This window comes from Trichosurus vulpecula, chromosome 1 (assembly GCF_011100635.1).
Source record: "Trichosurus vulpecula isolate mTriVul1 chromosome 1, mTriVul1.pri, whole genome shotgun sequence".
In the NCBI taxonomy this organism is placed as follows: Eukaryota; Metazoa; Chordata; class Mammalia; order Diprotodontia; family Phalangeridae; genus Trichosurus; species Trichosurus vulpecula.
In genome coordinates this window covers 62,887,262-62,912,511 of record NC_050573.1, presented here as the reverse complement: position 1 = coordinate 62,912,511, position 25,250 = coordinate 62,887,262, and the positions used below count along the sequence as shown (strand labels likewise).

Here is a 25,250-nt window from a genome sequence, read left to right as displayed (position 1 = left end):
CCATCTGAGTCCTTTGTACTCACTCTCCTATACTTTGTTCAGGGGATGTGCCCATTTATTCAGACCAAATAAATGTAAAACATAATTAAAGCACCCCTGCTTGGGTGGTATCCTTTCTCATGAGAAAGCAATAAAATTCCTTTTTGCCTTCTCTCAGGAACGGTCTCTATTTTTAATGTGAGTAGTGGTCTCTGACCTACACACCTCTAAATTTCCCTTTCCACTGAGTCCCTCTGAATCTGCCCAGAAACATCAGAATCGGAGGAGAGACACAGAGATTTGGACTTTCCACTGTTAGTTCTGCATAAAGAAAAAGCTTCCTCACAAATAGAGCTTTCTAAGAAGAATAGGTTGCCTTACGAAGCGGGAGGTTAGCCATGGCTAGACCTCTTCAAGGAAAGAGAAGATGACTCCTTGCAAGTGTGCTACAGAAGGAATTTCAGGTAGAGGTTGGACTAGATCCCTTCTGAGGTCCTTTCCAATCCATGAGGGGCTATAATTCTGAGCCATCCTATCTAAAAGGTTTCTTCTACAGTCTGTGAGAAATGTGCTCACTCTAAACAAAGAACAATACTCATTGTGAAACCAGGAAAGTTTTCATTTTTATTTTAACCAATTATTCTACATTTCTAGTGTATGGGACAGAATTTTTAAATAATAGGAGAGACATCTTTAAGAGAAACAAAGTAAATTTATTCTACAAACCTTGCAAGATTTGGGCACACCTCCATAATAGAGGAGGCGAGGTAAAAGGGAACCTGTCTTAATTTATAGTCTTAATGAAAATATTCCCACCCACCTCTATCCCTTCTCACCATTGGCTGGGATGTGGGCTTACAGTCTAGGTGTGAAAACTAGGCAGAGGATCAAGGTTGATCCGGTCCATTCAGATTTTTCCCTATCAGAACTCAACTGCCAGGGTGGCGTCTGAAAGTCTAGGAGAAGAAATGGGGTGGGGGAAGGAGAGACCCTTCCTGGATCAGAGAACAAATAGCTCACAGGAAGTTCATTATCTTCTAACATCTGAGAGAGAGATGGGGAAGGGCATGCCTTCCAAAATTACAAGGCCAAATCCCAAAACCTTTCCATAAGACATACCCTGTGAAGTCTTCACAATTATCCGTCCCACTGAGGTACCTCCCTTATGGAGAATATGCTGACTCAGACAAATGCCTGCCTTTTTATATTATTCGAATTCAGATTTCCTGCCTTGTTCTCCATTGGCCAGATGCAACCCCCTGAACTGCCCACATCATGCCCCCCTCAAACAGCTTGTTAAACGTGCGTACAAGCCTATAACCTTTCACCCCATCAGAAGTCTGGTTCTGCTAGATCACAACTCTGATTAGAACCAGTCACCTGACTTACATTCTGCTAAAGCAGGGGGAAGTACTTTTAATTCTGTGGAAACAAAACTCCTCCCATTGTTTCTGACAAGTCTATGATCTGAGATCCCTTCTAGCTTTGATATTCTGTGTTCTGAGGTCACTTTCAGCTTTAACATATATGGTACATTCTCAAGAGGCAGCTGGTGGTGTAGTGGATAGAACGCTGGGCCTCGGAGTCAGCAAGACCTGAATTCAAATCCTGCCTCAGACACTTACTGGCTGTATGATCCCTGGCAAATCACTTAACCTCTACATGCCTCGGTTTCCTCATCTGTAAAATAGGTATAATATCTCAGAGAGTTATTGTGAAGACTAAACAATATTTATTAAGTGCTTAGCACAGTGCCTCACACATAGTAGGCACTTAACAAATATTTATTGACTAACTGCAATCTTTCAATGTTTTAGGCCAGTGATTCTCAAATTTTTTCATCTCATGACACCTTTTCACTCAAATTCTTGAGGACTCTCACAAAAATTTTGTTAACATGGGTTATTTTTTTTATAGTTGCCATATCAGAAATGAAAACACTCTAAATATAAAAAACATCTAGTATTATAAAAATAGTTTTGACTGCAAGAACCCCCTAAAAGTATCTCAGAGATTCTCTGGGGGGTCTTGGACCACACTTTGAAAACTTCTGCTTGAGGTGCTGTATTGGGAATCAAGATGGGCTCTCAGCACTTAGTTCAACCAAGTGCCCTTGAAGAGTTTGGCCTTTGTTTCCTTGATTGAATTAGGAGTCCTTGATGACCTCCTTGCCTCAAGGGAAAGCCTAATTTACATGGGTTTGAGTGACATGTTTGTGACATCAGAGGCTTTTAGACCACGTGGGTTTAAGTTGCATTTTCATGATGATTTTAGGTCACGTGGGTAAGTTGCATGTGTGACTCACCTTTGATCCCGAACAAGACATATAAACCCAGGGGTCGGCTTCTTCTTTTGGAGCTCTGAGCCACAGCAGGAGTGGTGCGTGACTCTAGGCAAGCCATTGTTATGAGCTCCCCAGCTTTGAAGAAAATGCAGATGTTGATGCTTCTCTGGTAACTGTATATTGTGATTTTGTCAGACAGAAATCTGTCTGTTGATTTGTGTTTACTTGCTCTGTTTGTATCTGCTCTGAAGCTCAGGGTACTGGCTTTTCCCCCTGAGCTGAGTGAATGATATTTGTATGTTGGATTAAAGTGAGGCATGTTCACCCCTTAAAGTTACTTTCCTTAGTAAAGCAGATCAAAAGAACCTGGGCTTGCAGCATTCTTGTTGTTGGGCTCATGTTGGTTTTTCACCCCCACAGCAGCTGCTAGCTGAATTGTTGAAATAGGTACCTCTCTAAAACTATAAATAGCAGTGAAGGTTTAGGGAGTTTTTTTTCACCTCGGAGTTCCCTAAACTAATAATATCCCAGCCCAATCACTATTTCTAATCAGAGACAATTTACTGATATATAAGTATTTCTGCTTAGTGAGAAGTTTAGAGTTTCTTCTGCTAATCAGAATATCTATTGTCTCCTTAAAAGCTTCCAAATTACATTTTCCGGAAGCTGTGAAACAAAAGACAAAGTAAAAAGGCATAATTTAAGTTTATGGTTTTTCATTTACCGAACAGAACAACAGTGATGTTAATGTTTGGGCACACTGGGAGAAATATCTTCCTCAAACTAATTATTTTCTCTTAAACTACTCCCTCTAAGGATTCTCACAAAGATATACTTCTTTAAAAAAGGGATTAAACAAGAGGACATTACCTCCCTCTATGTCTGGTTACCATAAATAAGCCAAACTCTCATAATACTAGTTTTAGGGAATAAAGATCCCTCCCTGAAATTGTCCTCTATTCAAGTATGGCAAGTATGTTGAGGCTCTTTCTCCCACAGGCTAGCTATGCTGCCCCCTCGGAGTGCTATGGTATTATCAGGGTTGGTATTATTTTTTTCTCTATTGCCATGGCTTCACCCTGCAACTGGCTGTATTTTCCTGCTTCTATTAGGGACCATTTAATGACTTAATGTCAATTAGATTTTACAATGTTATATTTGAATATATAGCAAGAATAAACCACAAACATTTAACATAATTCATGACAACCTAGAAAATGAGCCAGGCCAAATTCTGATCCAAAAAGGCAAGAAAAAGTCAGTGACTCATTTTTCTAGCCCCGATCAGCTTAGGAAGGCTGATGGTGAGTTCTGTCAATATTAAGGCAGGGGCTGGCCAGGAGCACACAGGGCAGATATAGGGAGTATTTCAGTGCCTTGAGATGGAAAAGAGGCTGAGACAGAGCACCACAGTAGAAAGTGATCCCAGGGGATCCCTGAACTACCACTAGGTACAGAAATGGTTGCCATCTGATAGCTCTGTTGCCCATTACGCTGTCTGGGGTCACAGATCGAGGATGCATAAGATGCTATAAAGCTGGGCCCTTGCCTGAGTACTGAGCACAGAACAAGTTCCAGAAAGGCAGGTGTATGTCTCTGGGCCCAGGAACTCTGTTGTATCCTTTAGCCCAAGAGGTAAGACTGTAGTGGAGTAACTGGGGCAGGACACCAAGACAAAAGGAGAGCCAGCAGTTCAGTCACTCTGAACCTACAGAACCTCCCAGTGGGCAAACTGGGTAGGAGCATGTATCGACAATTTGGCTAGCAGCTATTGTGGGGTGTAAGACCCAACAAGACCAGCAACAAGAGCTGCCAGCACAGGTTCTTTTGATCTGCTTTACTAAGGAAAGCAATGTTAAGGGGTTAACAATCTTACTTTAATCCAACATACAAATATCATTCACTTAGTTCAGGAAGAAAAGCCAGCAACCTGAACTTCAGAGCAAATATAAACAAATTACAAACATACCCAATATAAACAGACCAAATCACAATTCATAGTTACTAGGAAAGCATCAACATCTGGGTTTACAAGCTGGGGGCTCTTAAAATGGCTGCCCAGAGTCCCACGCCACTCTTCCAGTGACTGAGAACCCCAGACAGAATGCTAACCTTTGAGTTTTTATACTCTGTTCGGAAGGATTAACACCTAATCAGGTAAAAGGGTGTGGGCCTGGGGCTTTGCACCTAGTAAGGCTTAATCAAAGGCATTTGATTACTTTAACATTCTAAAAGAGAAAACAGTAAAAAAAGTCCCACCTTAATTAATATTACAGAGCAGTCTACGGAAACACAAGCCAGCAAACCCAGACCTAGATGAGGAACTTACAAAGTTCAGGCTAGAAGGTCAATAAACACATATCTACCTAGATCACACCATTTCAGAAGCACTGAAAGCTCGTAGGCTCCCAGACTGAGCCGAGAAAGTAGTAGAAAGGTATAGAAGGACAGAAGCTCAGCACAGACATCCAGAGCAGAACCCTAACAAAGTCCAAAGTCAAGAAGCAGATTGAAAGAATGAGCAAACAAATAACAACCAAAAAAAGAACCTGACCATAAAGAGCTACTATGGTGAAAGGGAAACTCAAGACACAAACACAAAAGAGAATGACTTGAAAACATCTACGAGTAAAACCTCAAAGAAAAGTTCAGGTTGGAATAAGTCCAACAAGAATTTCTAGAAGAGTTAAAGAAAAAGTTAAAAAAAGAGCAAAACCAAAGTATTTTAAAAACCAAATAAGAGAAGCAGAGGGGAAAAAAGGGAAAAGAAATCAGATGTATACAAGAAAGATATCAAAAGAGAATTAACAGCTTCATAAAAGAGGAACAAAACATTACTGAAGAAAACAATTCCTTGAAAATTAAAGTTGACAGAACACAAATTAATGACTTCGGGAAACATCAAGAAATAATAAAATAAAGTCAGAAGACTGAAAAAGAAGAAAATATGAAATAACTCATTGGAGAAACAACTGACCAGGAAAACAGATCCAGGAGAGACAATTTAAGAATTATTGGACTACAACCACGCATACCCTTTAACCCAGCAATGCCACTACTTGGTCTGTAATCCAAAGAGATCAAAGAAAAAAGAAAAAGAACCTATATGTACAAAATATAGCAGCTCTTTGTGGTGGCAAAGAATTGGAAATTGAGGGAATGCCTGTCAATTGGGGGAGGGCTGAACAAGTTATGGTATATGATTGTGATGGAATACTAATTGTATATACTATGTCTATACTAATTGTATTGCTATAAGAAATGACAAGGCAGGATAGCTTCAGAAAAATCTGGGAAATACATGAGTTGATGCAAAGTATAGTGAACAGAACTAGGAGAACATTATACACAGTAACAATAATGTTATAATGATGTTCAACTATGAAAGATATGGCTACGTGATTAATACAATGATCCAAGACAATTCCAAAGGGTGCATGATAAAAAATGCTATCCCCCTGCAGAGAGAACTAATGAACTCTCAGTTCAGATTGAAATATACTTTATTCACTTTATTTTTCTAGCTTTTTTTGCAACATGGTGAATATGGAAATATTATGTTTTACATGATTTTATATGTATAATTGATATTATATTGCTTGCCTTTTCAATGGATAGGGGAGAGACTGGAGGGGAGAATTCAGAGCTCAAAATTATTTTAAAAAATAATGTTAAAATAAATAACAAATTTAACATTTTTTTTGCACTACCTAAAATCCATGGACAAAAAAAAAGAGCCTAGAGATCATATTTCAAGAAATTTTGAAAGAAAACTGCTCACATATCTTAGAATCAGAGGGCAAAGTAGAAACTGAAAGAATCCACTAGCCACCTCCTGAAAGAAATCCCAAAATGAAAACTACTAGGTATATTATACCCAAAATTCAGAGTTCCAGGTCACAGAGAAAATACTACAAGGAGCTAAAAATAAAGAATTCAAGTACTGTGGAGCCATAGTCAGGGTCACATGAGATTTAGCAGCCATTACTATAAGGAAAAGTAGAGCTTATTAGAATATATGTTAGAAGACAAAGGATCTAGGATTACAACCAAGAATAATCTACCAAACAAAACTGAGCATAATCCTACAGGGGGAAAAATGGACATTTAACAAAACAGAGAGACTTTCAAGATTCCTGATGAAAAGACGAGAGGTGAATAGAAAATATAACATTTAAACACATGACTAAGAGAAACATAAAAAGGTAAACAAGTGAGAAATCATAAAGGACTAAACAAAATTTAGTAATCAACTATTTAAATTCTTATATGGAGAGATAATACATGTAACCTCTCAGAACTTTATATCATTAGGATTCTTAGAGAGAGTTTAATTATATAGAAGACCTAGGTGTGATTCTATTATATTTGGCTTATATTAAAAGAAGAATGGAAGGGCAAGGAAGAGGATTTTTGCATTGGGAAAAGGTAGGGTGGGGGAAAGTAGCAGAAGGATGGAGAAAATTATCTCACATAAATGGGGCAGGGAAGGAAGAGTTTATACAATGGAGGAGGCAGTGGAGGCAGGGGAGCAGGAAATACTTGAATCTCATTCTTATATGAAATCAGTTCAAAGAAGATATACAAACAGTTATGTACAGAAATTCTTCTTATCTCACATAGAAATAAGAGGGAAAGGAGTTAAGAGAGAAGAAGGGAGGAGAGTCAGAAGGAGGATAGTTTAAGGAAGACAGTGGTCAGAAGCAAAAGTGAAGGGACAGGGTTAAAATAGAGAAGCTTAAGTATAAGAGAACAGGATTCAGGGAAATACAAAGTTAGCAATCTTAACTGTGAATATGAACGGGATGAACTCACCCATAAAGTGGAAGAGGTTAGCAGAATGGATTAGAAACCAGAATCTAACAATATTTTATTTACAAGAAACACACTTGAAAGACAAAGATATACGCAGAATAAAAATAAGGAGCTAGAGCATACGTTTTTATGCTTCAGCTGAAGAAAGAAAGGCAATGATAGCAATAATGATCTCAGAAAAGCAAAAGCAAAAATAGACCTAATTAAAAGAGATAAACAGGGAAGCTATGTTTTGCTGAATGGCACCATAGACAATCAAATGCTACCCATACTGAACACATGTGCACAAAATAACACAGCATTTAAATTCTTAAAGGAAAGGTTAAGTCAGTTACAGGAGAAAACAGTGAAACTATAATAGTAGGGGACCTCAATTTTCCTCTTGCAGAGGGCAAAGACTGGGGTCCTTTCATAGGGCCAAATAGCCTTGGAGGGGAGAATGCCCCACTCGCCTCTCTCATTATTGATTGTCTCTTACTGTGAGCAGAATCCAAATGAGACATAGAAAGTTGCTGAAGCTCAGAGGCTTCTTTGAATGTCTTCACAGCCAACCAAAGAGGCTCTTCTTCAACACATAGCTAGCTAATCAGAACCAATTCATCAGTCAATAAACATCTGGAGTTATAGTTACAGAACGTACATGCATCTTCTATAGTTTCCCCAAGGCAATACCATCTGGGGCATTCTGTACACGTGGCCAGACCACCATTACATAAGGAAGACTGTAATTAAAGTCTTTAATTCAAGGGAGACTTGGGGTTTCCGATTATAATGCCATAGTATTGTTTTTTAATTTCTGTAAAACAATTGAGGCCTTAGTGCTTTATTCTTAGAGACACTAAACAAACATCTCTATAGTTGCAACTACCAAGGAGTCTCATGTAATTCCTTTCTCTCCACTTGCACATTCCCTGCACTAGTTCAGAACTTCATCCCTCTGAGGAAGACTCCTGCAACAGTCTCTTACCTCTCTAATTCATGTTCCACAGTGATAATAAATTGATCTTCTTAAACACAGGTGTCACTCTCCTCCATAAGCTTTAGTATCTCCCTATTGTCTCTAGGATTAAATACACACCCATTTGGCAAGTATTTAAATTCATTCACAGTCTAGCTCCAACCTCTATTTCCACTCACATATTCCGCCTGCTTGCTGTTTCCTATATCCAATATTCAGTCTTCTGCCTCTCCACCTTTGCTCAGACTGTCCTGGGGTTGAATACTTTCTTTCCTCACCTGTTTCTTGGAATCCATAGTTACTTTCAGGACTTGGCTCAACTCAAGAGGTACAAGGGGACTCTCCTAAATCCCCCAGGTAGTGCTCTCCTGGGTCCCCCAGTTTATTTTGTACACATGAAGGGGAAGGCTTACCTCTTTCCACAGGAGCACCTGCTTTAACAATGAGAGTATGAGAGGAAGTAGGAACTGAAGAGCTATTTAGGATGTTCTATCAGGTAAGGTGGTGCTCCTTGCTCTGCTTAGGTAGTGCAAGACACTGTAGATCTAGGTCCTAAATCTCTTTCAGCCCTTCTGTGAATGCATAGATGAGGCCTGTCTTTTCTGGAAAGGCTAGTTCCTGAGTGCTACTGCATACAAACAGATGGAAACTCTGACTGAGTCCATTTGCTTCAAGTCTTTCATTTTAGTACAGGAGTTCTTAAACTGGGGTCCACCATCAAGAGTTCTATGAACTTGGATAGGGAAAATATTACATCTTTATTTTCACTAACATTTCATTTCTAGTGTAATCCTATGCTATTTTATGAATTTAAAAATATTATTGAGAAGGAGTCATAAGCTTCACTAGCTTGTCAAAGGGGTGATGACAAAAAAGGTTAAGACCCATGTTTTCTGTGCTTCAATTCACCCCAGGTTCTGTCTAGTCTTTTATTAAGATATGAAAATTCCCATCAATAATTCATAAATTATTTGGCTTGTTTTGTCCCCATTCTTAAAGGAATTTAATGTTCTTCCTAAACCCCAAAGTACTTTTTTGGATTCTCAGTGAGGAAATTCCCTCTACTAACTGAGCTCACCCAATCAGCTTTAACTTGAAGTCTTAAAGATAGTTGGCTGGGGTCCTGAGAAGTTAAGTGCCTTGCCCAGGGTCAAGGGCCCAAAAGGACTACTTGCTCAAATACTAGACCATGTTTTACTGAATGAAATCAAGCAGAAGGAACAGCAATAGAAATCGTGAATTTTTGACAACCCGTAGCTTCTGGTGAGGTCTAAAATTTTAACTTTCTATGTGAAAAAAGAAACAAACAACATAAACTTTGAGAATTCCTAACAGACGGGTATCCTAGTAATGGCTCAAATCTCAACTTTCATTTCCAGAATGGTTGAGTATTTCCCAGGCAAACCTCAATAACTTTCTAGCAACGCAACTTAGTGCACTGGTATTAAAAAAAATACTTTTTAGTGAATGCATCTGCTCCAGTAACATAGCAAGAACAGTAGCTACAAGGTATTTCCCTCTACATACCTGAGGTACACTCTCCCACAAATGACACAGAGACTATGCGGGGAAGCGAGACAACAAACTTATAGTACAATAGTAATGAGGCACGTGTGTGGGGAACACACAGGGCCAAGGAAACTCACAACTCCAGAATGGCAGGGCCTCAGATAACCTTCCTTTCTCTGGACAATCCTCATGAAGTTCTCAGCGTCCTGTTTTCAAAGTTTCATGGGTTAAAGAGGAAATTAGCCCATCGTCATCACGCTCTTGGCTGGCAAGCCAGGTGAATCTGCCAATAAACACTTCACTGAAGTGCTTGGAGAAGGTGGTTGGGTGCCATCATATATCTATTTTTGATTGTGTCTTCGACATCCCTACTGCGTAGACTGCCAAGTCCTCATTATCAGAATGCTTTTGGGCCATTTCTGACTTGTGTATGCAGAGGAGTCAGAATCCCCAGAAATAAGTCAAGAGTTTCAGAGAGACACATACACACAGAGCATCATCCTTTTTGAGGATTTCCATTAGAGCTTTGCACAATTCTCCCATTTGGTCCTTTATAATAACTGTCTTTCTGCTCCAACTTCTTTTTTATTTTTGGCACTTAATGGAAACCAAAGGGAAAAATACTGAATCCTTGTGATTTGCAAAGTGATGCAGCAGGTAGGTGTTACACACATATATGTGTATGTATAAACTGGGGCAGCTAGGTGGCGTAGTATAAAGGGGGGTGGGGGGGGGAGGGCTTAAGTCAAGAGGACCTGAGTTCAAATTTGGTCTCAAACACTTACTAGCTGTGTTACCCTGGGCAAGTCACCTAATCTCTGTTTGTCTCAGTTTTCTCATTTGTAAAATCAACTGGAGAAGGAAATGGCAAACCTCTCTAGTATCTTTGCCAGGAAAACTCCAAATAGGTCACGAAGATTTGGACACTGAACAACATTTATCTGTGTACATGCTTTTCCTTCAAGGAGAATGTAAACTCAGCCTCTGGCTGAGCGTTGACCCGTTTTCTTGATATAGGAACTACCAAAGTAGATGGCCACTTGCTCTGCAAGTATGATCTTAGAGCAGGGTTTCACATATACCCAGGATAATTTCAGTGAGTTCGTAAGTTCGTTAATTTCTAATAAAAATTTAGCATTTCTGTCAATTATTTAAAAATATTATTCTGGGAATAATTCTGGGAAGGGGTCCATAGACTTCACCAGACTGTCAAAAGGGTCCATGAATTGCAGGGGTAGGGGAAAAGTTTGTGTCAATGGCAAAGACAGGTTATAAGTGACTTGCCACAGCCAGTAAGAATCAGAGGCATGACTTCCATTACTGGAAGATATTTCTTTATCCACTATGCCAAGCTGAATAGCACATAGCAGACACTTAATAAATATTCAACTAGATAGCATCTATATAGTGCTTGCTTTACACCTGGACAACAACCCTGAGAGGCACACGCTATAATTATCCCCATTTTAAGGATGAGGAAACTGAAGGTAAGGAACCTGGGGAGAGGGTCACACGGCTAGTAAGGGTCCGAGGCCGAATTTGACCAACTCAGGTGTCTCCCGTACACTGAGCTACCAGAGACTGAGAGTGGGGGGCTCTTGCCGAAGCGGGGATCACGGTGAGAGGCGTCTCCCATTTTCTCGTCTCTCTCTTCTGTGTTGTTCGTATAATCGAATGTCTGCTAATAACAAGTAACATTTACGAGCCGCGCGGGGTGAACGATGCCGTCACCGATCCCTGAAGAGGGCAGCGTCACGCGGTGGACTAGAAGCCCGCTGAAGGCAGCGACCGCGTCATATCCGAACTTAACGAACCCCCAAACCCCCAACTCTGGCCCGCCGGGTCGTGCCAGGCCCAGGGGCCGGGTTCGAACCTCGACCGCCGAGGTGTGGCTGGAGGGCCTCAGTCCAGTCCCTCTGTCCGGATGGGCCTGTCCCTTCCCCCTGGGAGTGTCATGAGGAGGGGGCTTCAGGAGACCCGCGAGCTCAGCCCAGGGCTTTCGCTGAAGTCCAGTCAATGCCCACGAAGGCCCAGGTGCGCGAGGGGCCGACCTGGAATGAGAAGCGCGTACCTCGCCTCATCGCAGGCAGGGCAGCGTTCCCGCTTCACACCCACCGTCCGAATTCCGCCCCCCTGGGCCCCGCCCCGGGGCGGGCCCAGCGCGCTGACGTCACGGCCGCGCGCTGACGTGACCGGGGCGGGGGTGCCCCTGCGCCTAGTTCCAATATGGCGAGCGGCGGCGGCGGCGGCAGCGGTGGTGGCGGCGCCGGGCCCGGGGCCGGAGCCGGGGGCCGAGGGATGAGTGGCGCCCGCTGGGGCCGCGGGGGCCCCACCGCGCAGGAGAAGCTGCCCGTGCACGTGAGCGCGCGCCCTCCCTCTCGCCTGACCCGCCCTCCCCCCACCCCCCGCCCCCCGCCCGCATCCCATAGCAACCGCCGCCTCCCCTCCCCCCCGCCGCTCGTGCCCCCGTGGCCCCCTCTCCTCCCTGTCCCTCCACTTGGACCCGCCCCACGCTCCATCCCTCTCGGCCTAGCCCCCTCCTCTCCCGGTGCTCCGCTTCTCTCCTCTCCCCGCTGCGTAGCCCCGCCACCGCACCCCCACTCTTCCCCTCCCCGTTGCATGTCCCCATTCGAGGATCCCCTTTTCCCCTCCCCAGTATTCCGTTACCTCTTCAAGATCCCCCCATATCGTCTTTCCTTCCTTCCCAGCTCCCGAGACCCCTCTTTCCCCACTGCACGGCCCCTCCCCAGTGCCTCATTCCCCCCTTGCAGAGCACCCCGTTCCTCCTCCTCCCCCTACTCAGCCCTTGCCAGTGCCCAATTCCCGTCTTCCTCCCCTGTAGTTCCTCCCCATTGCCCCATTCTCTCATCCCCGTCCCTGCACAGCCCCCAGCGCCCCCCTCCCCCTTCCCTCCCTGCACAGCCCCCAGTGCCCCCATTCCCCTCTCCCTCCCAGCACAGTCCCCAGTGCCCCCATTCTCGCTCCTTCCCTGCACAGCCCCCTCTCTGCAGAGCCCCGCCCCAGTGCTCCCATTCTCCTCTCCCCAGTGCCCCTGGTTTTCCATTCTTTTTCTTCTGCACAGCCCCCCCCCACCCCCCAGTGCTCCCATTTTCCCTCTTCTTTCCTCGCCCAGACCCCCACCACCCTTGTACTCTCCTCCCCCATACAGCCACTCCCCAGTGCCTCATTCTCCTCATCCTCAGTGCATCCCCCCAGTGTCCTCATTTACTTTTGCCCAGCATAGCCCCAGTACCCCCTCCCCCATTCTCTTAGCCCACCTTTCCAACATTGTGCCTTCTTCTCTCTGGGGATGGGCTCCTTCTTTTGGCACAGCAGCCTTCCTGGCAGCCTCCCTTCTCCCACCTGTGGTTGGTCATCCCTTTGGTTTCATTGCTACCTCCCTCCCCAGTCTAAGCTGCCCTTCTCCTCTCCCAGGGTTCAGGCCCCTTCTCTCAGGACCATTCCATCCTTCAGATCCCGGCTGCCAGCTGTCATCTCTCAGAGTTCTACTGGCCTCACGTATTAAGGCTGTAACCTAATCCTCTTGCTCCTTGTTCTTCATCCGCAAGGCCTATCGCTTCCTCAGAATCTAGCTCCTCTCCTCCAACCCCTAACTACCCTTACTTGGAAGGCCAGGCCCAGGTTTTCTCCCACTCACTTCCCCATCCCCTTCTCCTCACCATTCAGTGGTTTCTGTCTCCACCCTCCCCTTTGGCTTTCATTTCCTCCTTCCACAACCCCACTGTGTATCTGCAGGTAGAGGATGCCCTCTCCTATCTGGATCAGGTGAAGATCCGATTTGGGAGTGACCCTGCCACCTACAATGGCTTCCTGGAGATCATGAAAGAGTTCAAGAGCCAAAGGTATTAATGCTGAAGTCATATTATAGAAGACACTGGCTGCTTGCTCACTGTGGAGGAGCACAGAACGTAGAGCTGGAGGGGACCTGGGGAACATCTAGTCCAGTTCTGTTCCTTCGTTTTAAAGATTGGGAAGTCGAGACTCTGGTTAAGTGTATTGCCCAAGTTCACACAGAGAAGCATCATGGGGTAGTGGATAGGGAGTCAAGAAGACCTGAGTTCAAATTAAGCCTGAAATACACGCCAACTGTGCTTTTCCTGGCCAGGTCACTGAGGCGTCTCCCAGCTTTAGTCTGCTTCTCTGTGACATGAGGGTACTGATGCCCATACAGCCCACCTCACTGTATAAATAAAGTGCTACGTGAGTAACATTTGGGATTCAGCTTCTGTGCTAAGAGCTGGAGCTAAAAAAGAAAAGCAAAACCAGGTCTTGCCTTCAGGGAGCTTACATTCTAATGAGAAAGACAACACGCACATAGATGCCCTTGTGCAAGGGACATACAAAGTAGGCGCTAGGGAACCTCAGAGGGGAAGACCTGAAGAGGGGTGGCTTGGACCGATCTTGCAGGAAGCTGGGAATTCTAAAAGGAGGAAGTGAAGAGGGAAGCCCTTCCAGACACGGAGCTGGAGCATTATATAGTAACGATCGCTAGTCTCAGGGTTTGCAGAGGGCTGTTCGTGTCATCTCGTTTGACCCTCACAACCCTTTGAAGGAGGTGCTCTTACTCCCATTTTACACATGAGAAAAGTGAGGCAGAAAGAGGTTAACTGACTGGCCAGGGTCACAAAGCTAATGGATGGCTGAGTTGGGATTTGAGTTCAGCACTCTTCCCCACTGCCCCCTTTAGCTGCCTGTGTGTCAGGAATAGCCAAGAGGCCTGCTTGAAGGCAATGATCTATCAGGAGGTTGAAAAGATAGGAAGGGTCCAAGTGGTGAGGAGGTTTACATGGCAAACAGGAGTTTATATTTGGTCCTTGAAGTAATGGGGAGCTACTGGAGTTTGGGTTGGTGGTCTGGCAGACCTGCCCTTTGGGAAGCCTGGAGGCCGGTTAGCCTGGGGCAGGAGTGTGGAGCTGAGCTTTGTGGTAAAAGCAGGAGGCTGGACTTAGATGGTCTCCAGAGCCTCTGCTAGTCCATCTTCTGTGTTCTAGAGGATGTTGACAAGCCTGCTGGTGTTTTTTAGCCTGGTCTCCAAGCTTCTACTGAGTTAGTTTGAGGATGGGGTTACAGAGAGGATTTCAGAGCAAAGGCTGCATTAGGGAAATAGCTTAGAATGTAGAACACAGAAAGTCAGCGCTGGAGGGGACCTCAGAAGACCTTCCTGTTTTTCTAGTCTTATACCTTACTCCACTCAATGCCATCTATAATCTAGGGACACTGGCCTCTGTGCTGTTCCTCCCACAAGACCCTTCCTCTCCAGACTTCATGCCTTTTCCCTGGCTGTCCTTCCCTCATGCCTCACACTTTCTCCCTCCCCATCTCTACTTCCTTGCTTCCCTGGCTTCCTTCAAGTCACAGGTACAGCCCTACTTTCTGTAATAGGACCTTCTTGGTCCTTAAATGCTTGCGCCTGCCCTCTGAGGTTACCCCCGTTTGCGTTGTCTGTACGTAGTTTTTATTTACGTATTGTCTCCCCATTAGACTGTGGGCTTTCTGAGGTGTTCCTGCTATTCAGCAGAGTGGCACATAATAAGTGCTTAAATGAATGCTTTTTGGTTAACTGAGTGGGCTAGGACTGGGAAAGCCCTTAGAACATTGACCGTCAGAGCCTTAGGATTTGATTGATGATGGAGCTGGGGCCCAGGCAGGCCAAGTAGCTTGTCCAAAGTTATCTAGAGCCCAGTTCTTTTGGCTGTTGTCCTGCCTTCGTGGCAGGGCTTTGCTTCCTCAAGAGGAGAGGAAATAAGCATTTATAGAGCACCTACTATGTGACAGGCACTGCGCTAAGCACTTTTACAAATGTCATCCCTGTCATGGCTTCTGTTGTGGTTTTGCTCTAGTCTAGGTTTACCTTTTCTCCTTGTAACTCTTTCTTTACAGTGTACGGGATGTTCTTTGTCTTGTCCTCTGTTGTGTTTAGTCCCAAAGTTGCCTAGTTGGGTGAGCTGTCACACAGCAGGAAATGCTTTGGCTGATTTCGTAGAATCCAGCATATAGTGAGGAGCACTGTCCTGAGCCCTTCCAGCCTACCCCAGGGCTTGATGAAGTGGTTTCAGGTATCAGAATGCTTTGGGACTCTGCAGCTCCCCATAGTTGTGGGATTGGCTCTTGGAGAGGGATGCTGTGGGATCAGTCACGAGATGGCTCTGGGCTTCTGCCCGCTGCTGTGCCACTGAGGTCTGGGCGTGGCCGATCAGAGCACTGAGGTCCTGTCACTCATCTGCCCAGGGCCTCAGAGGTGGGACCTAGATCCAGCTCTCTCTGCCTCTTTCTGCAGTTGGTGGGGCCTTGGTACTTCTTGGTGTGGGTGAGAGGCAGAGCGCTAGAAGCTTAGGGGGTAATTCACAGGCAACTTGGTTGTCATGGAGAGTTCATCGCTTAATATTCCTGCCCCCTCCACTTCTTGTTTTAGCATCGATACTCCTGGTGTCATCAGGCGAGTCTCTCAGCTCTTCCATGAACACCCTGACCTCATTGTTGGATTCAACGCTTTTCTTCCTCTGGGATACAGGATAGAAATCCCAAAGAATGGCAAGTTAAGCATTCAGTCCCCGTTGACAAGCCAGGTATGTTGAAATGGTTTGAGTGACTGAAGCATATTCAAATTATGTGCATAGATTTACAAGGAGAACAGAACTCTGATTTCCAGCATATGTGAGTTGCTTTGATTGCAATTTAGAACACATTTTGCTACCTGGCCTCAGCTAATCAGCTTTGGTTCAAACTAAAATAGATGGAAACACCCACACAGGAAACCCAAAACAGTCAGTTTTGAGAATCTAAATACTGGCTGGATGTTCTAGTTTGCAGTCTTCACATCATGGATTGATTCTTCAGAAATGTGTTTTTATTTTGAATAGAAAGGACTGTGCCAACAGCTGTTCGTAAATAATTTCATTTTGTAACTTCCTCTGTGAGAGCTTCAAGGAAACTTAAATATGTTTTTAGACATACTCTAGGTTGTAAAGTTGTATTCAGGCAGATACCTAATAAAACATCCCTTCATGGATGAGAGGCAACCCAAAGGCCTTGAAGACTATACCAGTTCGGCCCAGCTCCTTGGTACCACTTAACTAGGACCTGGTGATGAAGTCTGCTCAACCTCAGTAGATTGGCTACCAGGAGATTAATTTTTTTGCCCATAGCATTTTATGGAGACCCTCTACTGGGCATGGAGGGATTTGGTGGAAGGAGATGTGCATTGATTAAATTATAGATTCTTTTTCTTTTTAAAGACTGGATCTCCTTTTCTTACCCAGGCTAGAGGTGCAGAGGTTGCTCATGGGCCCAATCCTTCTACTGACCAGCATAAGAACTTTGACTGGTTCCCTGTGTTTCAGAGCTATTCCTGACCCATGCCCCACCTCCATGCCAGGGGTTCACCATATTAATGCCAGACTTACTGTAGTCACCTGATCAGCTTAATCCACTTCAGCTCAAGGCTCCTGAGCTCCAGATTTGCTAGTCCCAGGCTCTGTGGTACTTGGGATTACAGGTGTTCACCACAGTACCTGGCCTTGGAGCCTTGAAGTTAAATATATGCAAAGCTTTATTATATTTAATTTGCAGGTACCTGCTCCTTGTGGCCCTATAGAGTGAAGAGAAGTTTTGTTTGAGGATAGTTTAGAAAGGACCTGGAGAATTCTGTCTATACCTACCATTTACAAACACACCTGGTGCTGCAGTGCCCACCTCCTGCTCTTACCAAGTCTTTGCAAGATCTGAGCTGGTAGAAAACCCCTTCCTGGTGCCTGCATGAGAGTTGGGTGCTTGGAGACAAAGAAAATGGTATCTTAGTGTTCAAGGGTGAAGTGGTCATTCAGTATAGGCGAAGGGGCAAGAATCAAAATTGCCGTTTTCAACAGCTTCAGCGAGGGTGGCCTGGATCCTAGGCAGCATTTAGGGCTAGAGCAGCTCAGTGTGGTGGAAAGAATACCTGGGCAAGGCAGAGAGGCCCTAGCCAGGCGGTGGCACGTCAGGTCCCAGCTCTGTGATGTGCCTTGGGTAAGTCAGCCTCCCTGACTTTCAGTTTCCTCTTATATCTTATGGGGATGGTACAATACTTGTACCTCTCAGGGTTGTTGTGGAGATTGAGTGAGACATAGTTTATATCAGGCTTTTTATAAGGGTTATATTTAAAAGCTATTACTCCATGACTTTGGGTTGAGTTAGGTGATCTCTGAAAAAAATCTATTTTTCCAAGTTAAGGGGATAATTTCAGAGAGAGTTGTAAGACAGACTATGGCATTTGCTATCATTTCTTCAGAAATTCCATTTTAGAAAAGAAATTTGGAGGCACATGACTTTAGAATTATGAAGAGCTTTTAATTCATGTTAATAAACGACAGTCCCTGAGTGCAGAGTTTGTGCTTCTTAAGAAATCATAGCTGGATTTATCTTGTGAGTAATTAGGATTTCAGAATAACATTGTTCTACATATTTCCCTGGATTCATAAACTTAGCATTGGTGGTTCTCCCTCCATAGGTGTAGATTATAACCTACCCACACCCCTCATATTTTGCGTGACTTGTGTCTGTGTCCTCCACAGAGGATGATGGAATATGCTGGAGATCTTCCTTTAGAGCTTTAACATTTCATGGAGCCCAGTTTGATTCTGACTTGACTTCAGCCCCTCTCCCTTGATATATGACCTGCCCATCTCCTTATTTGATCATACATTTTCTTAATGCTGTCTTTTATAGCCACTCGTGCTTGGACAATTGTTGGTGATATTAAGCCCACACAAATTGACCACATATATCTCTTTGCATTACCTGCAATTTTGAGTCCTGGTGGTATCACCGGGAGCATGTTGGTGTTACAAAGATGGATTTCTGTGTTAGGGAGCAGCATCTTGGAATGATTGAAAACATTGGTTTCCTCATAGCAATTAGAGAGCCTACTCTCTCATTCAACTTTGGGACCAATTTGTTATCCATTTGGAGTGCTGCCCAAGATAGATATGTAATGGACTTACCCACTGCCTATCCAACTGCGTGTTATAATTTTGGAAACAGCCATCGTGATCCACTTGAGTTTTCCTATGTAAATTACTAGGCCTTTTTCTTTTGAAAGGCAGTGGGCCTCTGAGCAGGCATTGTGGTATGCTGTGGCTTGATAGCCATCAGCATATGTCATCTGCAAATAGCATCTTGAGGCCTCATAATTTATAAGGAATCTCTTTTTGATTTGTACTTTGCCTAATGAAGCCACCATTACAGTGGTAAGTATCCTAAAGCCTTGCGTATTGGTGATAATCAGAGAATTGATGAACAAAATTTGTCTCTCTAGCCAACAAGGAATTTTATGTTGTTGCAGAGCCTCTAAGTTTACTTTTTGCTCTACTGTATCAACCACACTTTTGTTAGCAGCAAATAAGCACAGTAGGATGTTGTATTTAACATATACGTTGCAATTAATTTTGTGACTGAAGATGAGGTCCACCGTAGAATATTGTCTGTGAAAGCCTGTTTCTTTATCAAATTTTTTTACCGAGGATATTTTTGATGAATGTTAAGCTCATTCTTATGAAGATCTATCTGACAAATTTACTTGCTTCTATTTTCTTAGTTGCCTTTTGGGGGTAATACATGAGATCCATGGAATTTTTTTTTCCATTGGAAAGATTCTTCCTCTTAAAAAATACCTTGATTGTTAGTCCCTGCATGCTTTCAAAAGTGTGGCCTTTTAATGAGTTCCTTCTGTGTTTTTCATCAGTTTTAGCCATTCTTCCAGACTTCACCTTCTTAAGTGTCATTTCTCCTTTCTTATGGAGCACATTGGATCTTAAGGTGTTAGAGTCCAAATGTGGTGGTTTCAACATCATTAATTTTTTTAGTCAGTTTTATTTTTAGTTCTGAATTTTCTCTCAGTTCTTCTCCGTTCTCACCTATTGAGAAGGCAAGAAAAACAAAACCTGTTACAAATGTGTATAGTCATGTAAGACAAATTCCTGCATTAACCATTTTCAAAAAAAAAAAGTCTGCAATCTGAGTCCATCATCTCTCTATCTGGAGGTAGATGTCATGTTTCATCTTGCGTCCTTTGGAATTTTGGTTGGTGTTTGTATTGATCAGAGTTCTTAAGTCTTTTAAAGTTGGTTATCTTTACAGTATTGTTTTTGTTGTATAAATCATTCTCCTGAACTCACTTTACCTTTCATTAATTCATACAAATCTTCCAAAGTTTTTCCAAAACAATCCTCTTCATGGGTTTTTTTTAGTTTTAATTTTTTAAGCATAATTTAAAAATTCTTTTTTCAGTTCCAAATTCACTCCTTTTCTCTCCCCTTTCACTCACCCAATGAGGAGGCAAGAAAAACAAAACCAATTATGGGTATGTCTAGTCATGCAAAAGAAATTTCCACCATAGCTGTGTTCCAGAAAAAAAGGGAAAAAAATGTGCTTCGGTCTTCCCTTTGGGTCCATTAGTTCTCTACCTGGAAGTGGATAGCATATTTCATTATGAGTCGTTTGGAGGTGTGTTGAGTCATTGTGTTGATCAGAATTATTAAGTCTTTCAGAGTTGATTATCTTTACAATATTGCTGTTACTTTGTACATTGTTCTCCTGGTAGGCTCATTTCACTTTGCATCAGTTAATATAGGTCTTCCTAGGTCTTTCTGAAACCATCCCTATCATCATTTCTTACAGCACAATAGTATTCCATTACATTTGTATATCACAAGTTGTTCAGCCATTCCCCAGTTGATGGGTATCTCCTTAGTTTCTAATTCTTTGCCACCACAAAAAGAGCTTCTATTAGTATTTTTGTATATATGGATCCTTTTTTCTCTTTCTTTGATCTTTTTTTGGGGAATAGCTTTAGTAGTGGTATTGCTAGGTTAAAGGTTATGCACAGCTTTATAGCCCTTTGGGCCTAATTGCAGTTGTTTTCCAAAATGATTGGATTAGTTCACAGTTCCACCACAGTGTATTAAAGTACTTGTTTTTCCATAGCCTTTCGAGCATTTGTCATTTTCTTTTTTTGTCAACTTAGCCAATCTGATGTTGTTTTAATTTTCATTTCTCTAATAGAGCATTTTTTTATGCGGCTATTGATAGATTGTTCCATTTTGTGTCTTTCTGTTTTCTTTATGGCTTTATCTGTAAATGCTTTTGAGATGTTTTGGATTAGTTGCATCTTGCTTTCTGAAGATTTGTTTTCCCTGATATTGCTTCTTAGTGTTTTGTGAGATAGTACTGTTCTGAATCTAATGTTCTTTTAATGTCCTGGGGACATTAAAACAAAGAAAACCCTTGCCCTCAAGGAGCTCACACTGTAATTGGCTGAGACAGCACATATAGGGGAGTCCTGTCATGGTTTAGGATAGAGGTGGAGAACCTGCGGCCTTGAGACCACATGTGGCCCTCTCGATCCTCAGATATGGCCCCTTGAGTCCAACCTTCACAGAACAGATCCTTTTGTTGAAGGGGAAGTGGGAAGGTAAAAAAAAATTGGTTCGGGTGGAATATAAAATATGGCTAGATATGTTGGACCATGGGAATTTACACTTATTAATCTGGCTAGTTAGTTACCAGGGAAGGCATTCCAAAGCTGAGTGTGCAGGGGGCCATGGCTGGTGATCAACTAAATAAGTGGCTGGCGTGGTTCCTTTTTGCTAGTAACATATCAATTTGTTTAGAACATTAACAGTTAATGTTTATAAATGGCCTAAGTACTGCATGATTCACATTTTTATAATTGCTTACAGATCTATGGCTTTACAAAATATTTTCCTCACAAGAACCTTGTGAGGCCAGTATTACAAATAAGATTTTCATTTTACAGGTGAGGGAACAATGAGTCACAAATGACCATGACTTGACCCCCAGTCTATTTCCCAGGGCTCTTCATCACTAATGATAATGGGTGATAATTCTTAGTGCTGTAGTAAGTTCAGAGAACTTGCCTTACAGCAGCCCTGTGAGGTGGGAGGTAGAGAAACTATTAACCCCATTTTATAGGTGAAGGAGCTAAGCTTAGGTGTTAACTTATCACATAGCCAGTAAGTGTCCAAGCTGGGGTTTAAAAACCAAATCTCTTTACACCGGTTCCGTTTTTTCCCCATTATACCATGCTTTTTCTCAAAGCTAACTTTATATATGGGAAGTACTTTTCAAAGAAGAAAGAACTGTGTGATTGCACAGTATTATTGTTATTGTTTGCCAGGAAAAGGTGGGAATCAGTGGAATTAAATTGAGCTCCATGCTGTCAAAATGCATTTTAGTTCTCTCTGAGTGTTCCTGCTGCTGGACTTTCACAGTTGGATCTTGACAGAAAATATAGTCTTACATTCAGAAAAAAACTATAAATACTTGTAGTTGCTACCCTCTTCTATTTCAGACCTACTTTCAAAATCACTGTAAACAATTTTTTCATTTTTTTCACCCTCAAATAGTTTAAGAGAAGATAGTACCATGACACTAAGGAGAGACTTGTGAGAAACTCCATTTTGTAGCTCCTGTAGCTTAATCTTAAATACACAGTCTTCCACTAATTCTCCCTTTGTTCTTTGCTTTGTTAGCTATAGTATTTAATGTGGTGCTTTCCTTTCTTTTTTTTTTTAATTTAATATATTTAGTTTTCAGCATTGATTTTCACAAGAGTTTGAATTACAAATTTTCTCCCCATTTCTACCCTCCCCCCCACTCCAAGATGGCATATATTCTGGTTGCCCTGTTCCCCAGTCAGCCCTCCCTTCTGTCACCCTACTCCCCTCCCATCCCTTTTTCCCTTCTTTTCTTATAGGGCAAGATAAATTTCTACGCCCCATTGCCTGTGTATTTTATTTTCTAGTTGCATGCAAAAACGTTTTTTTTGTTTGTTTTTGAACATCTGTTTTTAAAACTTTGAGTTCCAAATTCTCTCCCCTCTTCCCTTCCCACCCACCCTCCCTAAGAAGTCAAGCAATTCAACATAGGCCACATGCATATCATTATGTATAACCCTTCCACAATAGTCATGTTGTGAAAGACTCACTATATTTTGCTCCTTCCTAACCTATCCCCCTTTATTGAATTTTCTTCCTTGACCCTGTCCCCTTTCGAAAGTATTTGTTTTTGATTACTTCCACCCCCATCTGCCTTCCCTTCTATCATCCCCCTTTTTTTTTTATCTTCTTCCTCCTTTTTTCCTGTGGGGTAAGATACCCAAATGAGTATGTATGGTACTCCCTCCTCAGGTCAAATCTGATGAGAGCAAGATTCACTCATTCCCCCCTCACCTGCCTTCTCTTGTCTTCCTACAGAACTGCTTTTTCTTGCCACTTTTATGTGAGATAATTTACTCCATTCTATCTCTCCCTATCTCCCTCTCTCATCCCTTAATTTGATTTTATTTCCTTTAGATATCTTCCCTTCATCTTCAACTCACCCTGTGCCCGCTCTCTCTCTCTCTCTTTCTCTCTCTCTCTCTACATATATATACACATACATATATACATACGTACACACTCACGTATACATATATATATATATATATACACATACACATAAACATATATATATGTGTGTGTGTGTGTGTGCGCGCACATTCCCTTCAGCTACCCTAGTACTGAGGTCTCATGAATCATACGCATCATCTTTCCATGTAGGAATGTCAGCAAAACAGTTCAACTTTAGTAAGTCCCTTGCAGTTTCTTTTTCTTGATTACCTTTTCATGCTTCTCTTGATTCTTGTGTTTGAAAGTCAGATTTTCTGTTTAGCTCTGGTCTTTTCACTGAGAAAGCTTGAAAGTCCTCTATTTTATTGAAACTCCATATTTTGCCTTGGAGCATGATACTCAGTTTTGCTGGGTAGGTGATTCTTGGTTTTAATCCTAGCTCCATTTTCCTCTGGAATATTGTATTCCAAGCCCTTCAATCTCTTAATGTAGAAGCTGCTAGATCTTGGGTTATTCTGATTGTGTTTCCACGATACTCAAGTTGTTTCTTTCTGGCTGCTTGCAGTATTTTCTCCTTGATCTGGGAGCTCTGGAATTTGGCAACAATATTCCTAGGAGATTTCTTTTTGGGATCTATTTGAGGAGGCGATCTGTAGATTCTTCCAATTTCTATTTTACCCTGTGGCTCTAGAATATCAGGGCAGTTCTCCTTGATAATTTCTTGAAAGATGGTATCTAGGCTCTTTTTTTGATCATGGCTTTCAGGTAGTCCAATAATTTTTAAATGATCTCTCCTGGATCTATTTTCCAGGTCAGTGGTTTTTCCAATGAGATATTTTACATTGTCTTCCATTTTTTCATTCCTTTGGTTCTGTTTTATAATATCTTGATTTCTCATAAAGTCACTAGCTTCCACTTGCTCCATTCTAATTTTTAAGGTAGTATTTTCTTCAGTGGTCTTTTGGACCTCCTTTTCTATTTGGGTAATTCTGCCTTTCAAGGCATTCTTCTCCTCATTGTCTTTTTGGAGCTCTTTTGCCATTTGAATTAGTCTATTTTTTAAGGTGTTGTTTTCTTCAGTATATTTTTCAGTATTTTTTTGTGTCTCCTTTAGCAAGTCATTGACTTGTGTTTCATGGTTTTCTCGCATCCTTCTCATTTCTCTTCCCAATTTTTCCTCTACTTCTCTAACTTGCTTTTCCAAGTCCTTTTTGAGCTCTTCCATGGCCTGAGACCAGTTCATGTTTTTCTTGGAGGCTTTTGTTGTAGGCTCTTTGACTTTGTTGACTTCTTCTGGCTGTATGTTTTGGTCTTCTTTGTCACCAAAGAAAGATTCCAGAGTCTGAGACTGAATCTGGGTGCGTTTTCGCTGCCTGACCATGTTCCCAGCCAACTTACTTGACCCTTGAGTTTTTCAGTGGGGTATGACTGCTTGTAGAGTTAAGAGAACTATGTTCCACGCCTGGGGGGATGCGCCAGCTCTGCCACACCAGCACTCCTCCTTCCCCAGGAACCCCCAACCCGGACTGGACTTAGATCTTCAGCAGGCTGTGCACTCCTGCTCTGATCCGCTACTTAATTCCTCCCACCAGGTGGGCCTGGGCCCGGAAGCAGTTGCAGCTGTAGCCCTGTAGCTGCCCCACCTCCGCTTCCCCTGGGTGGTAGCCGAACTGTGAACTCCTTCCATTCCCGCAGCTTTTCCCACTAACCTTCTCTGTTGTCTTTGGTGTTTGTGGGTTGAGAAGTCTGGTAACTGCTGCAGCTCACTAATTCAGGGCACTAGGGAACTCTCCACCCGGCTCCTGGTCTGGTTGGTCCTCGCTGCCCACGGTGGGCTCTGCTCCCTTCTGCTCCCAGCTGCATGTGGGATAGACCTCACCCAGAGACCATCCAGGCTGTCCTGGGCTGGAGTCCTGCTTCCCTCTGCTGTTTTGTGGGTTCTGCAGTTCTAGAATTGGTTCAGAGCCATTTTTTATAGTTTTTTGGAGGGACTCGGTGGGGAGCTCAGCCTAGTCCCTGCTTTCCAGCCGCCATCTTGGCTCCACCCCCCCCCCCCCCCCCTTTCAAAACAAGCAGTAGTCCTGATAGCTCTTGAGGGAGGGAATTAACATTAAGTGCCTGCTGTGTGCCAGGCATTGTGCTAAATGCTTTACACATAATCTCATTTGAATCCTCACAACAATCCTATCCTATGAGGTAGGTACTATTGTAACCCCAATTTACAGAAAAGGAAATAGGCAGACTGTGGTTCAAAATTTATGCCTAGGAGCATGTAGCTAGTAAGTGTCTGAGGCAGGAT

General features: G+C 42.9%; 1 protein-coding gene across 1 annotated transcript in view; it reads left to right on the top strand.

Annotated features, from left to right (window-relative positions):
* The first annotated feature begins 11,771 nt into the window (after positions 1–11,771).
* SIN3B (SIN3 transcription regulator family member B) overlaps positions 11,772–25,250 on the top strand; it is a 65,181-nt gene continuing 51,702 nt past the window's right edge. Inside the window, exons 1-3 of the mRNA XM_036736586.1 lie at positions 11,772–11,903; positions 13,302–13,408; positions 15,979–16,132. Of these exons, the coding sequence (XP_036592481.1) occupies positions 11,772–11,903; positions 13,302–13,408; positions 15,979–16,132 (393 nt within the window). The remainder of the gene's footprint in view (positions 11,904–13,301; positions 13,409–15,978; positions 16,133–25,250) is intronic.